Here is a 14860-nt window from a genome sequence, read left to right on the forward strand (position 1 = left end):
CCCCCCCATATTTAAAAACAATTAGTTTCCCCAGTACTAATTTCCTAAAGTAATGTAAGAGCAGAGCGGAATTTTTCAGGGTAAGGTTTTTTAATTCCTTTTAGGGGATGGGGGCCCGAAGGGCGTAGGTTAGTCCTTCTTTGTTAAGGAAAAGGATAAATTTAACTTATTCTACTTTTTAGGATTTGTTCGTCTATTCGTCTAAATATTGCGGAGAATTAATGCTAGCCTTGGACGAGAATCCCAACTGTCGAAAACTTGGTTTAGCGCAGAGATTAAAATCCATTATTCTCTCCGTATATCCACAGCAAAATATGTGCTAAATCTACCAACAGATGCCGCCACAACTCGGTGAATAAAGATGGCGCCACCACTGTACAGTGTACACAATACACAATGAGAACAATCGTTGATTATCTCAGAAACATTCGGAGATTTCTCCCCTCAAACATTCGGTGATAAAAGAATGTTCTCCGATATTGATGAAAATTTTAAAATAACTGAAATCTAACATCAGTATTAAATACCTGAATTATTGCATAATAATGAATTATTATATAATTATCGTTTTTGCATAATTATCTTTAGTTACCAATTGTTAATTATGAATTACCAAACTACAAAAGTTTCTACAGTGCAATTAGAATTAAACTTCAAAAGTTGTGATTTCCGTCACTATGGTTGTTCGATTTCGGCCTTTTTCGTAAATTCTAAATGATTTTTTTTCCCTAAGCTCGGAAATAAAATCGGACGGTGCTTGAAACGGGATTAGCTTATTAGTTGACACAATTTTATGAACGAGCCCTTTTTATAAATTTTGTCTGTTCGCTGAATAATATTGTTTTTATATATTTATATTTTGAGATGTATGCCTCAAAGCTAATCTATATATTTGTATTTAAATCTCATCTAGAGGAATTTTAACCATTTAATAAAAACATGGCTCCTTAAAATTCAGTATGTAATTTGTTATAAATTGATGTTATTTACAGGTTTTTAATCGCGGGGTATTTTTCCCGAACATTTCAATTCGGATATATTTCGCGGATTTTTTATTAAAAATATTTATCTTTTTCTTTTATAAGATTTTTTGTGTTAAATATTTTCGAATTGAATTTTATTGGATGAAAAGTGTAAATCCCCAGTTTTTAATTGTCTCAAAAAATTCAGCTATATGTGTAGGATTATATTATTAAACTAGGCAGCTTAAAAAATTGTGAAAATTTAATCAAATGAATAAATTATTAAAAGTATATTTTATTTGTTTTATTTTATGCTAAAATAGTTTGAATGTATTTAAAACAGTCAAAATTCACACCTCCTGATTTCTATGTTTTTTTAAATCAAATAATTATTTTGAATTAAAGATTAATTAAGTTTACATAAAGAAAGCAGCTTGAAAACCAAAATAAATATTTATTTTAAAAGTGCAGAGCCTGAGAGCACAGTTGAATTTAATGAATGATAATTTTACTAAAACATAATTGACTGAAATTTCCAATCAATGAACAATTATTTGAAAGTGAAGTATTACGTTAGAAATCCTTATCTTCTAAATTTTAAACAAATACAGAATGTCCCACGAATAGTTAAAAATGTCTTCTTCCATAATTTGTTAAGTTGTTTCATACTAGAGAGGACAATAAAACAATATTATATGGCAGACATAAAATGTAACTCAAGGTTTTACAGCAAGGAAAGTTAATTGCAGTCGCGTATACTCTGCGTACATATTAAAACCAGTTCTCTCTGGGCGGAATTTGTAAACAAGAATAGATGCATCAGTGTTTGTTTAGTTTCCTAGGAGGAATAAAGAATTTATATGTTTGTATAAATGGTATTTTTTCTAAAGAAAAAACAATTTTATGTGGTGTTCCTCAGAGATAATTCACATAATAGTTTCCTACGACCAGAATATGTCATTGATTTTTTATGTGAAAGATGGATCCCATGTCAGGCTGCGACATCCGTATTGTGTTTACATTACCGCCCAGAGACAGTACACTGCAGTACGAAAGATGTGCACACCTCTGAAATAACTTTCCTTGCATGATAACCTTTGTTGTATCTGATCTATACTTGCAATGCAAAGTACTACAAAGTAAAGTAGAAGAGTAGAAAGACATTATCATGGATTAAAGTTTCTCATCTCTCTGCTAAACTATGTGAAGTCTGAAGATCATCCCAAAATGATTTTATTTTAAAATCAAGTTTTATTCTTCTTGAGGTTTAAATCAATTGATGTTTCAAGATAAAAAAAGTAAACTTTCAAAAAATATTAATTTTTATAAAATTGTGTTTTTAAAGTTTAACTAAATCTTTATCAGAGACATCTACTGACAACAATAAAAACTATAAACTAACACCTGAGCCCAGCAGGCAGTAATATGCTTGCTTCTCATTGGTTCATTCCGTAGTTAAAATATTCTTTATCTTTCAGAATTAGGTCTTGATAAGAAAGTTTGTTTAGACCTGGGCATTGTTTTATTCAAAATAAATTTTTCTATTTTTCCGATAAAATCTTTGTGTGGAAAGAAATTGATGAAAAATATTTTTATCTTTATATGTAGTAAAAGCTCATATATATTTGTATGTATGTTAGCTATAGCTGGCTAAACGGCTGGACCAAATGGGCTGAAAAAAATTAGGGAACCCATAAGTGTCCGGGGAGTTACATAGGCTAAAAAAAAAATCGGCATTTTCTTTTTAAAAATCAAATTTTCCTGGGCACTTGAGCTAGTAACATACAATTATATGTTTAACTTTTTTTTACTTTTCTAATTAACACATGACCCTTACATTAGGCTCAAAGCGTGGCTTTTATACCTACTGCCTGAGGACTCAGACATACTGCCTAAATGCCTTATTTTACCTTTACCCGACTAAATCACATTTATACCTACTTCCGGATCATTGGATTTCAACTTTTTATAGCTTTTTAGAAAGCCATGAAGAAGAGGAAGCAACAACTTTTGCGAAGAAATTTTACAAAGATTTTTGCACAATGCCTTTACAGAGAATTTGCACATTTTCAGTTTTCCTTGAATGCAAATTTTCGAAAAATCCGTGCTCAGAAAACATTGAGGTTATTTGTTGCAACAAAAAAATTTAAAACGACATTCTTAACCTTATCTTCCTGAGAAAAATTGATATTAATTGTCATAAAACTTAGATACATTAGCGACATAAGAAAAAAATAGGGTTTTATAAAAAGGATCGTTTTTCGTTTTTTGAAAGTTCGAAACAAAAAACGATAGTTTTTTCGATTGTTTTTGAAAACAATTAACAACCCTAGACTCATAATATAATAAAATTAAGTTCAAAGTAAAACATATTTGACAAACAGAACTTTTTAATGAAATAAAGTGAAAAGAGTCTTTAATATCTAATACAGTATATTGAAGAAGACATTAAAAACTATTAACCAAGTATTCCTGGACAACCTGGGTAGGTAAACTGTATTCCTGGACAACCTGGGTAGGTAAACTGTATTCCTGGACAACCTGGGTAGGTAAACTGTATTTCGATAAAAGGGAATTTATGCATGGTAAAGATTTTAATTTCGATAAAATGGTAAAGATTTTAATTGAAAGCTTGTGGTACAGGGAGAACCATAGAACAGTAGAATCTCGTTGTTTTCCCTTTGTGAAATATTGTGAATTGCAATATTTCAACACCAAAATGCTCTGGATATAGATCTGGACATTGTTTGTTAACGATGGTGTCGTTCGAAAAAAAACGAATAATGGACGAACGACTTGGATTTTCAAAAATATTTTGAAAAATATAAAAAAAAATCTTTACTGAAATAACGATTTTTCGGAGCAAACTTTTGAAAAAACGAAATAGATGGGAAATTATGGATAATTTTAAGAACGAACAAAATAAATTTTTTTGAACGATTGAAAAAAACGAGCCAAACATGAGTTGCAAAAATCCAATCCTACAAATATAATAAGAAGAAGAAAGTCTCCATTTTGTTCCAATTCTCAACTTATTATTGAGTAAAATTAGAACAATTGAGAGGCAGTATAGGATCGTCATTAAAGGGAGTGACCGGCTTTGTAAGGTAGTTGAATTGAATATGCAGTGTTGTGGAAAACTTCTTTCGTATTCATTTGAGACATATTAAACTTTTTAAAGATCTGTAAATCCTGAGTTTGAGCGCAAATTTGACGTTCAAAACTCCACTACTAAGGATGAGATTTTAGAAACGCCTGTGAAGGAATTCATACGGTTTCCTTTTATTTATAGATTTCATGTACAACTGTAACTCTGTTATTTTATTAAACAAGACCAAATTCAAGGCATAATAATAATCATAATAATCGTCATATGTTTACAGTTTTAGGGTCGTCTTTGCAGTCTCGAATTTTGTAAGTAACCCTGTATATAACAATTTGATTATATTGATTGTTTTACCCTTGATATCTAGCGTTCTACTCAGTAAACAATGAAATAGAAAGACGACATTAGAGCAATTCTTAACAGGCGCGTAGTAGGGGGGGGGGGCGGTACCCCTAGGTCCCAAACTAGAGCCAGTAGCAGGCTTTAATTTATTCAACAGTAAACTTACATATATATTCAGATTTTTTTCTTTTCTTATCAATCGACAATGTCACAATTTGTCCATTATATGATTATTTCTCAAATTCTTTCTTGAACCTGAATCTTATTTACAATATTTTTTGTTCGCGGGGTTTCATTTAAAATCCATTTCAGTCGCTCAGAATTATGGTCAGATGACTAATAGTCAGCCTTCAGGTAGATTAATATAGATTTTAAACTTAATTTTTTTCTTAATACCGTTTTTTTAGGGGGGATGCACATCAACCGTTAGGGGGTGCACAAAAAAAATTCGCAAAAAGTGCACCCCCCTAGGCTAAACCTCCACTACTCGCCTGATTCTTAAGCGCTTTGATGTTGTTAAAAAGAAAATATTTTTAATAGTAACTCAGCAAAGCACAATTTAAGTGAAAAGGGTCTATTTAAACTGTACAATTACTATGTCTAATGTTCATTGAACTAGTTTAAGTCCTAACTTGAGTTTAAAAGTCGTCTTCCTATTTCAGAGTTTTCTAGTTATCACTGTAGTAGTACGGAGTTTACGGCATGTTTTGGTCAATCTAATTTACAAATAAGAATAGATAAAAATATAATCACAATATAACCCCTAGTCTTGCCATTTCTGCCCTTGTTGTGCGTTTAAAACCACTTGAAGATATGAATGATTCCATTCAAATTAGAAATTTTTCGTTTTATTAAATAAAATGAAATCTTACCAAAATTCTTTATATAATTTTGAACATAAAGGCAAACTACATTGAAGTTGTAAAAGAAAGAAAGAAATTTGTAAAGAACAAAAGAAAGTTGCAAAGAAAGAAAAAAAGTTGTAAAGAAAGAAAGAAAGTTGTGAAGAAAGAAAGAAAGTTGTAAAAGAATGGATCGGAGCAGAATGGATTTAAAGAATGGATCGGAATTGAATGGATTTAAATAATGGATTGGAGAAGAATGGATTCAAAGAATAGATCGGAGCAGAATGGATTTAAATAATGGATCAGAGTAGAATGGATTCAAAGAATGGATCGGAGAAGAAGAGATTCAAAGAATGGATCGGAGCAGAATGGATCCAACAAAAGCTATAAATCCAAATCTTAGAGTTTCTGATCCGTTACCCATATCTGTGTAAAAAATGTATCGTTAAAGAAAAACAGTTTATGTTCATTTTGTTTATTTATATAAATAATAAATTATGCATACTTGCTGAATCGAAGTCCATGTTACAACCGTTAATGTTACATCTACAGGTTTTCTACAAAACAAACAATTATTAAAATATTGACACAGGACAGGACACAGGACAGGACACAGGACAGGACACAGGACAGGACACAGGACAGGACACAGGACAGGACACAGGACAGGACACAGGACAGGACATTTAAACCATTCACCAACTGTCATGTTTCGTGGGACACCCTGTAGGAAACTATCATCCCACCTGGTATTCTCCCTTACTGGTTCTCTTGTACCCACCCGCCTTCTAACTTTACTGTANGACACAGGACAGGACACAGGACAGGACACAGGACAGGACACAGGACAGGACACAGGACAGGACACAGGGCAGGACACAGGACAGGACACAGGACAGGACAGGACACAGGACAGGACACAGGACAGGACACAGGACAGGACACAGGATAGGACACAGGACAGGACACAGGACAAATTAAAATAAATAAAATATGCCTCTTTGTCGTTCATCCAACATCCTTGGTCCGGATAACTAGTTTTCTCACAAAATTTCTTCACATATTTGTCCCCATCCACTTTAAAACATATTCAAAACATTTACATTAATCGAGGTCCTGGAGGTCCTGGAGGTCTATTTGAGAAATTCCACTTCCTTCAACCAGAATAGCATACATATTGGATGTTAAAACGTCTTTAAAAAAGACGTTTTTCTCTTAAGTCAACATTGCACGGACGAAAACCGGTTTTTTTTGATGATTTTTGATCATCAAAAATTAAGATTTTGAAAATTCTTTTAAAATCTACCTCCCCCAATGTCCCAAAAAACGCTCTTTATGTACTGCAGCTCTCAACACGGTTTAATTTTTTAATTCTTGACATACATACCTTTTCAGTTCAAAGTTTGACACTTTGGCTTGGTTGACTTTGTAAATCCATACCTCAATTTTTCATGCATATCAAATAGATTGTCAAGTACAATAGATGACAACGTAGAATTTGTTCATTTACAGCCAACTGTATTCTTACGCCATAAGTGTCAACTGAGTTTTTGTGCCTATCAAAATTATTAATAATAGATATAATTTTGGATTAAGTGCTCTTATTACAGTAAAATTAGTGCATTTTTATTTGTTCTTTATTTTCTGTTTTTATATTTTTTATTTAAACTTGAAAAACATGTCAACTATTGTGAGAAAATTTCCTGAAAACGATTATATCCCACATGAAACCTGAATATCTCAGGTTTGCCCCCATTATAATTTTTTATTTTGCATTTTTAATAGATACAATTGATATTATTATTTAAAAGTCCGTATTACGTCACAAGAACTTCCGCCAATGAGAGTGCAGTATACTGGTCACGTGATACAGACGGAAATAGCGTGACCAGTATAATGCACTGCCATTTTGCTGAAGTTATGGTGACGTTATACGGGCTATACGGACTATATGTAATAATCTTTATAATCAAGTATGTCTTTTGAAAATGCAAAATAAAAATTAAATGATTATAACAGGAGCAAACCTGAGGTTCTCAGGTTTCTGTGGGATATCGTCGTTTTCCAATTCATGGTTTCGTATTTGTTGAATATGATCTGTTTTATACTACAACTTTTATACAAAATTGCATATATATAAATTTGACACAGTTTTTTCATCAATTTCTCGAGACAGGAACATCAGATAGATGTCTGATATTATATGTATCGTTCAACGCCTGAAATACTCAGGTCTCATCCTATACACCATTTCATTTTTCCTTTACAGTCCCTTTAAATAGATTTAGAAAATGTAAAAAATTGTAAAAATTGATCCATAGTGAGAACTGCAGTACCTAAGAACAGCCTGTACACTGTAAAGTTTATTAACTGTACACTGTAAAGTTGTACAACTGTACACTGTAAAGTTGTACAACTGTATACTGTAAAGTTGTACAACTGTACACTGTAAAGTTGTATAACTGTACACTGTAAAGTTGTACAAGTAATTATCACATTGTGAATGTATCAATCACAATCTAAGGCAATCAGCTCAATTTCAAAATAAAGTGTGATGATTTTTATTACGGTGGTAGGCGATTTTATTAATATAATGAAGACGACTTTTGTTTTCAATTTTGAATTATATCATGCTTTTCAACAATATCTACACACAAAAATGGAAACAAAGAAAAGCTGTCAATTAAAAATACTTTTCTTTAATTACTTGTAAATTTGTAATTCGAAAAAAGCTGGTTAACAATTAAAACTTAAATAAAAAAGTCGTCTTCATTATATTGCTATAATCGCCTGTCACTGTATTATATATTATAATTATACCTTCATGTATTTTACAAGCATTTTCATCAGAAGGGCATGCAATCAATGCTCCTGAGAAGAATATTTTTAAAAGGGACTGATAGCGTGATGCAAAGAGGGTCATGCCCGATTTTCAACGGTACCCTTTTGTGTACAGAGATATGTGTGTTTAAACTTATCGAAATCAGCTGCAAATTCAAGTAATTTTTTGTCCAAAATATAAATTGTCAATTGTTAACCATTAAAGGGACTTTAAGCGTGGCCCTTCAGGCAAAGATGGCACTGCCCGATTAACAAGGGTACCCTTGAAATCTTTGTTTGATATTCAATAACGAGGATCGGAAATGTAAAAATGAAATTTATTTTGTTCGCAAATGATAAAATTAAACATGGTCAATAAGAAGTGTTCAAGCCCTTCGAGAAGTATACAATTTTTCAACCTTCTCAAAAATTACTGGTTCAATAAATCTTCCTAGCTGAGCTTTAAACTTCAAACATAACATTGATTGACAACTTAACTTCTGCTGGGTTTTTGGTTTATATAACAATTGACAAATCTGGGATAAATACAATTAGCTACAATTAAATCCTAAATAAGCCATATATCGAAAGAATTTATCAAATGACGTCTTGACAATTTTTCAATGGGTTTTTTACTATTTCTCAGTATTTGCGAAAATAAATAGAGTATGCGGGAACAGATTTAAAGAGCTCCATATAATCATTTAATTAAAAAACTAAATATCTGTAACATTTCATTATCAGAAAGTGAAGAATACGACATTTGATGAATTATTTCGATGTATGGCTTATTTAGGGCTTAACTATATCAAAAATGACGGCACGAAAAAAAAGTGCGCGCGCGTTAATTTTTTTGTTTATTCATTGTTTATTAATTTCCCATTTGTAAAATTTTTTTGAAATAGTTTTTAAAATGTGTCTTGGTTAATTTTCTTTCTAAATCGTTTGTTTAGATGCACACAAGGTTCGTTCAGTCAATTTGTTTGTTCGTTACAATCATTTGTTCAGTTTATTCAGCGAAATTGTTTGTTCATTCAAAGAAAGCCTAAACCAATTAGCAACATCTCATTGTACAAAAACTTTCAAAAAATACATTTTGCGCATTTTCTCAAAAAGCTTGCAAAATCTGTAGTCTGTTTAAAATGTTTAAAATTTTAGAAATTCCCTTTCGAAAATATGCGGGGCCTTGTACTAACCTACATCTCCTTTTGTGAGACATCTATTGCAATGATAACACTATAAAAAAGAAAATCAATAATAACACTAAAAAAATCAATAATTTCACTATAAAAAAGAAAATCAATGATAATAATAAAAAAAAAGAAAATTAATGATAACACTATAAAAAAGAAAATCAATGATAACACTATCAAAAAAGAAAATCAATGATAACACTAAAAAAAGAAAATCAATGATAACACTATAAAAAAAAAAAAATCAATGATAACACTATAAAAAAGAAAATCAATGATAACACTATAAAAAAAAATCAATGATAACACTAAAAAAAGAAAATCAATGATAACACTATAAAAAAGAAAATCAATGATAACACTATAAAAAAGAAAATCAATGATAACACTGTAAAAAAGAAAATCAATGATAACACTATAAAAAAAAGAAAATCAATGATAACACTAAAAAAAAGAAAATCAATGATAACACTAAAATAAAGAAAATCAATAATAACACTAGAAAAAAGAAAATCAATGATAACACTAAAAAAAAGAAACTCAAAGTTAACACTAAAAAAAGTAAATCAATGATAACACTATAAAAAAAGAAACTCGAAGTTAACACTAAAAAAAGTAAATCAATGATAACACTATAAAAAAAGAAACTCAAAGTTAACAGTAAAAAAAGTAAAAATCAATGATAACACTATAAAAAAGAAAATCAATGATAACACTATAAAAAAAGAAAATCAATGAAAACACTATAAAAAAGAAAATCAATGATAATACTATAAAAAAGAAAATCATTGATAACACTAAAAAAAAGAAAATCAATAATAACACTAAAAAAAGAAAATCTATAAAAACACTATAAAAAAGAAAATCAATGATAACACTAAAAAAAGAAAATCAATGATAACACTTAAAAAAAAGAAAATCAATGATAACACTATAAAAAAGAAAATCAATGATAACACTGTAAAAAAAAATCAAAGATAACACTAAAAAAAAAGAAAATCAATGATAACACTAAAAAAAGAAAATCAATAATAACATTAAAAAAAAGAAAATCAATAATAACACTAAAAAAAAGAAAATCAATGATAACACTGAATAAAAAAGAAACTCAAAGTTAACACTAAAAAAAGTAAATCAATGATAACACTATAAAAAAAGAAACTCAAAATTAACACTAAAAAAAGTAAAAATCAATGATAACACTATAAAAAAGAAAATCAATGATAACACTATAAAAAAGAAAATCAATGATAACACTATAAAAAAGAAAATCAATGATAACACTATAAAAAAGAAAATCAATGATAACACTATAAAAAAGAAAATCAATGATAACACTATAAAAAAGAAAATCAATGATAACACTATAAAAAAGAAAATCAATGATAACACTATAAAAAAGAAAATCAATGATAACACTATAAAAAAGAAAATCAATGATAACACTATAAAAAAGAAAATCAATGATAACACTATAAAAAAAAATCAATGATAACACTAAAAAAAGAAAATTAATGAACACTATAAAAAAGAAAATCAATGATAACACTAAAAAAAAGAAAATCAATGATAACACTAAGAAAAGTAAATCAATGATAACACTATAAAAAAAGAAACTCAAAGTTAACAATAAAAAAAGTAAATCAATGATAATGTAGCGGGGAAACAGTTGGATGATCTTTCCCTGCAATCAGGGGGAACGAATCCCTTTGCTCCACCCCCTATTTGAACTATGAATCCTAACGGATTTATTCAGAAAGTTTACTGTTTGGTCTATTTATAGGCCAAGCCAAGCTAATCTGAATAAATCTGTTAGAAGGAAGAGTCTGAGGGAGAGGTGGGCTAGCCCACCGGCCCCAGACGCAGGGTTAACGGGAGCGAGGCTAGGGTGAGACCAAGTGGAGTTTTGATAATCAGTTCTCCAGGATCACAAGATAGGAGAGGAAGGAGGAGAAGTTGTTCATATTACCCTGCCTGATTCTGTTGACTCTCATTTTGTATAGTATCATTAGTAGTTAGATTTGTGTTGTAAATAATAAATTATGAAAACCGATTCTCTGAAGATATAAATTAAGGTTTATTGTTGCAGCTTTATTTTATCATATATTAGATGGTGACATGTTCGAAAAATTGGATTTCCTTTGAAATAGCAACAAACCTTTTTTTGTATATTCGGCGAAATAGTTTTCTCGCTTTTCGGTCCACCCTAACCGTAATGCTAGAGTACTATCGGTAGAGTATGCGCATTACGCGGCATTGAAAATAGACGCAAACTAAACCTGCCTCAGTTCTATACTACACTCTAGCTTGTGAATATTCAATCTGAATCTGAGGTAAACAGCACTTTTCGTTAAATTTCCGAATTCCCATTGCAAATTTTTTTTAAAGAAATGGCGCATTTATTTTCAACGTACCGACCGGAGTTAGGTATAACAAGAGTTAAGTTGACATGTTAAGTAGACAGATGGACAAAATGTTCTTTCAATCCAAATCGTTTGTTGACCACTACATTGTTGTTTTTTAATAGGATGGATAACGATGTACCGGCGCAACCGGAGAACGCAGAAAGACTGGGCTGGTTCTTGTCCTGGTTGAAAGATGTGTTCTTGCCAGCCCACAAGAGCCCCGTGGACCAACAACTGGAGGAGTTTTCTGACGCTTTGGATAGGATTCCCGACCTGGATCAGTCTGTGCGAAGAACGTTGGCCTCCACCCTAACCAATGAAGCAAGAATCGGAAATGCGAAAATCCAAGATAAGAATAAAATTCAGCAAATCCTGAAGAACCAAACCCTCCCTGCTACGGAATCCGGAACCTCGATGCCCTGGAGTAAAATTTCTGACAATGAGGCAAAGATAATCTCAAGAATGATAGAAGGATTGAAAATTCAAGACTTCTCGGAAAAGTCCATCAAGCATTGGTCCCTGTTTTTTGCTGATGTATTCGATAAGGCATTTATTACATCTAGGAGGGGGCACATAGCAGTCGTATACAATACCTGCTCCCTCAGCCTAAAGAACAGATTGATGAGCTTGGACGCCGGTAAAGATGCAAGTGATGAATCATATACGTTCCTGAACCTGCTGCAGCTGATTACTACTATTGTTCACTCGCCGGATTCGAGAGATCAAGCCATGATGACCCTACATAGCGGAATTACTCAATCAAGTACGGAAAGCCTTCAAGCGTTCCTGCAGCGTTTTAATGAGCTAGGAGAAGAAGCCTTTGGCCCGAGTTCAAACTGGACGATGTCGCAAGCCTCTCTAATTATGAAGAAAATATGTGAAGGACTCAAGGCAGTGGAACTCTCTAGACTTGCAGCTTCTATTGTTATTACTACTCCGTTCAATTGGTCTAACGTTTGCGACTCAATAAAGCAACTTCAACAGAGAACCAGTAACACACACCCGCAGCAAAATGTCCATGCCATCGCTGTTCCACAAAGGGAGAAGAAGACAATCTCCTGCTATAGATGTGGGCTGAACCATCTGCTCAAAGATTGTAGAGCATTGGTCTGTAAGTATTGCGGCGAGGGGCACAAACACTGCTCAAGATATGGAGAAAGAACCTATTGTTCCACATGTAGATCTAAATTTCATAACAAAGAGGGACATTTTTGGTATGCTCCTGATGCTGTGAAACCCAGGAAAGCTGACATCAACGTGATCGAGGCCACGTCGTTCCTAGAAGGTGCTGTATCAATGGACATGGAAAATTCAGGTGAAAATTTTATAAACACAAAATTGCTCGTAGATACTGGCACCCTGATTCCGTCAGGCGTGGGTATCAGCGAGCAATTTTTCATAGATAAGCTAGGGGGTAAAGTAGGGCAGCTAGTACTGTCGGATTTAAACTCTGCAAATGGGGCTAGTTCAAATTTGATGATGAAAACAGTAGGTCAGTTGAAGGTAAACCTTAGGTTTGAAAGCTTGTCTAAAATCTTTTCAGGTTCAGCTGTTATTTTAAGAGATTTATCATTACCAGTTATAATTGGGATAAATTTCTTAAAATCAAACAGTCTGAGCCCAGTCTAGAACCAGGTTCAGCTCAGATAGTTCACAGACCCATAAGGAATCATAAGGAAGTGAAACGAGCGCCAGGACCTCATTGCAAATATAAATAATAATAGATCACGCCCCTTTAAAAAAAAAAACAGAAAATTTGTTGCAAAGTCAACCCCCCACCCCGTAAGAAACATCCCCCCCCTTCTCAAGAATTTGCAATAGATAATGAAGGTGCACCGATTTTACTTATAACATCAAAAAACTTCGTTACGGTGCCTAAGAAAACAACGCAAGCAGTAGAGTGTAATGTTCCCGTCAATCCAGCTTCTCTTATTAACATACAACCACTTGACGAGGAACTCCTTGATGGTGCTCTACCTGCTGTCTATCGTCATAAAACCCAACACAAAGATAAGTCACTTGTAATTATGTACACTAATTTGTCAAAAAAGGATGTAAATATTTCACCAAATCAATTAATTGCAAACGGGTCCATGATTTTCGAATCTAAATCTAAGTCCAAAGTAAATGTAATTAAAACAGGGGTGAAAGATCCTGCGGTCACGGAAAGAATCTGGGCAGATTTAAAATTACATGAGAACAAAATTTTGCAAGCAAATCCGAAAATAGGAAAATTATTACATTCAATGATAGATGAAAATCAGGATATTTTTACCACTGAGGACTGTAAAGTGGGCTAAATTACCTGGGAAACATTTAAAATTGAATTAATACCTAATGCCTGACCTGTAAATCAAAGAATGAGACCGATACTGCCGAATCTTAAAGATAATTTACGCGCGCAACTTGATTTATGGTTAAAAAATGAAGTCATTGAGCCAAGCTCGTCCCCCTGGTCCTCGCCCCTGGTCCCCGTGACCAAGAAGACCGGGGAGACGAGGTGGGTTTTGGATTTCCGCCGGGTCAATGACCTCTCCGTGACCGATAGTTTCCCCACAGAAGGTGTTAAATTAATACCCTTTTATGTTCAGAAAATTACAGAATGGCCGCTGCCTCAGACTGGGAAAGAATTATCTGCATTTTTAGGTTTCACTAATTATTATCGTGATTTTTTACCAGGTTTTGCGAACGTAACGGCTGAACTAAATAGTGTCAAAAATAACAAGTTGATTGTATGGACACCAGATATGATAAATAATTTTAATACTTTAAAGCAGATGTTTGCAGCAGCGCCATGCAGAGCCACGCCTGACTTCTCTCCAACCACTAATCCTTTCATTTTAACCATAGATTTCTCTAAAACCGCAATTGGTGCTGTTCTGTCTCAGGAGCAAAATAATGTTGAAAGATTTTTAGGTGTAAAAGGGAGAAAACGTAGAAATTATGAAAGTAACTACCATAGCTCTAAGGGTGAGCTCTTAGCACTCTGTTATGGGTTAACTAAATTTGAATCATTGTTAAGGTTGAATCAGTTCATTGTCGTGACAGACTCCACCACAGTGCTTCATTGGTCTACTATGAAGGACTCCGGAGGAACTATCAGGCGATGGCTAGATTTTATACAACAATTTAACTTTAAAGTTATGCATCGGGCAGGTAAAACAAATATTAATGCCGATTTGATCTC

At 32.5% G+C, this 14860-nt stretch overlaps 1 protein-coding gene and 1 long non-coding RNA gene across 2 annotated transcripts; one reads left to right on the forward strand and one right to left on the reverse strand.

Moving 5' to 3' along the window:
- Nucleotides 1–142: 142 nt before the first annotated feature.
- On the forward strand, nt 143–1255 carry LOC111712182 (uncharacterized). The gene is made up of 2 exons (XR_002767399.1): nt 143–1007; nt 1133–1255. It is a non-coding gene; the product is annotated as an uncharacterized LOC111712182 (long non-coding RNA).
- Nucleotides 1256–5430: 4175 nt separating this feature from the next.
- Nucleotides 5431–11262, reverse strand: LOC111712177 (uncharacterized). Its single transcript, XM_023486723.1, has 6 exons — nt 11200–11262; nt 9272–9311; nt 8076–8126; nt 6253–6332; nt 5761–5812; nt 5431–5681 (listed from the first exon to the last, which is right to left on the reverse strand). The coding sequence occupies exons 1-6, from the start codon at nt 11260–11262 to the stop codon at nt 5602–5604; spliced, it is 366 nt and encodes a 121-aa protein (XP_023342491.1). The 3' UTR covers nt 5431–5601.
- Between the last annotated feature and the right edge of the window lie 3598 nt (nt 11263–14860).

This window comes from Eurytemora carolleeae, unplaced genomic scaffold (genome assembly GCF_000591075.1).
Source record: "Eurytemora carolleeae unplaced genomic scaffold, Eaff_2.0 scaffold1028, whole genome shotgun sequence".
NCBI lineage: Eukaryota > Metazoa > Arthropoda > Copepoda > Calanoida > Temoridae > Eurytemora > Eurytemora carolleeae.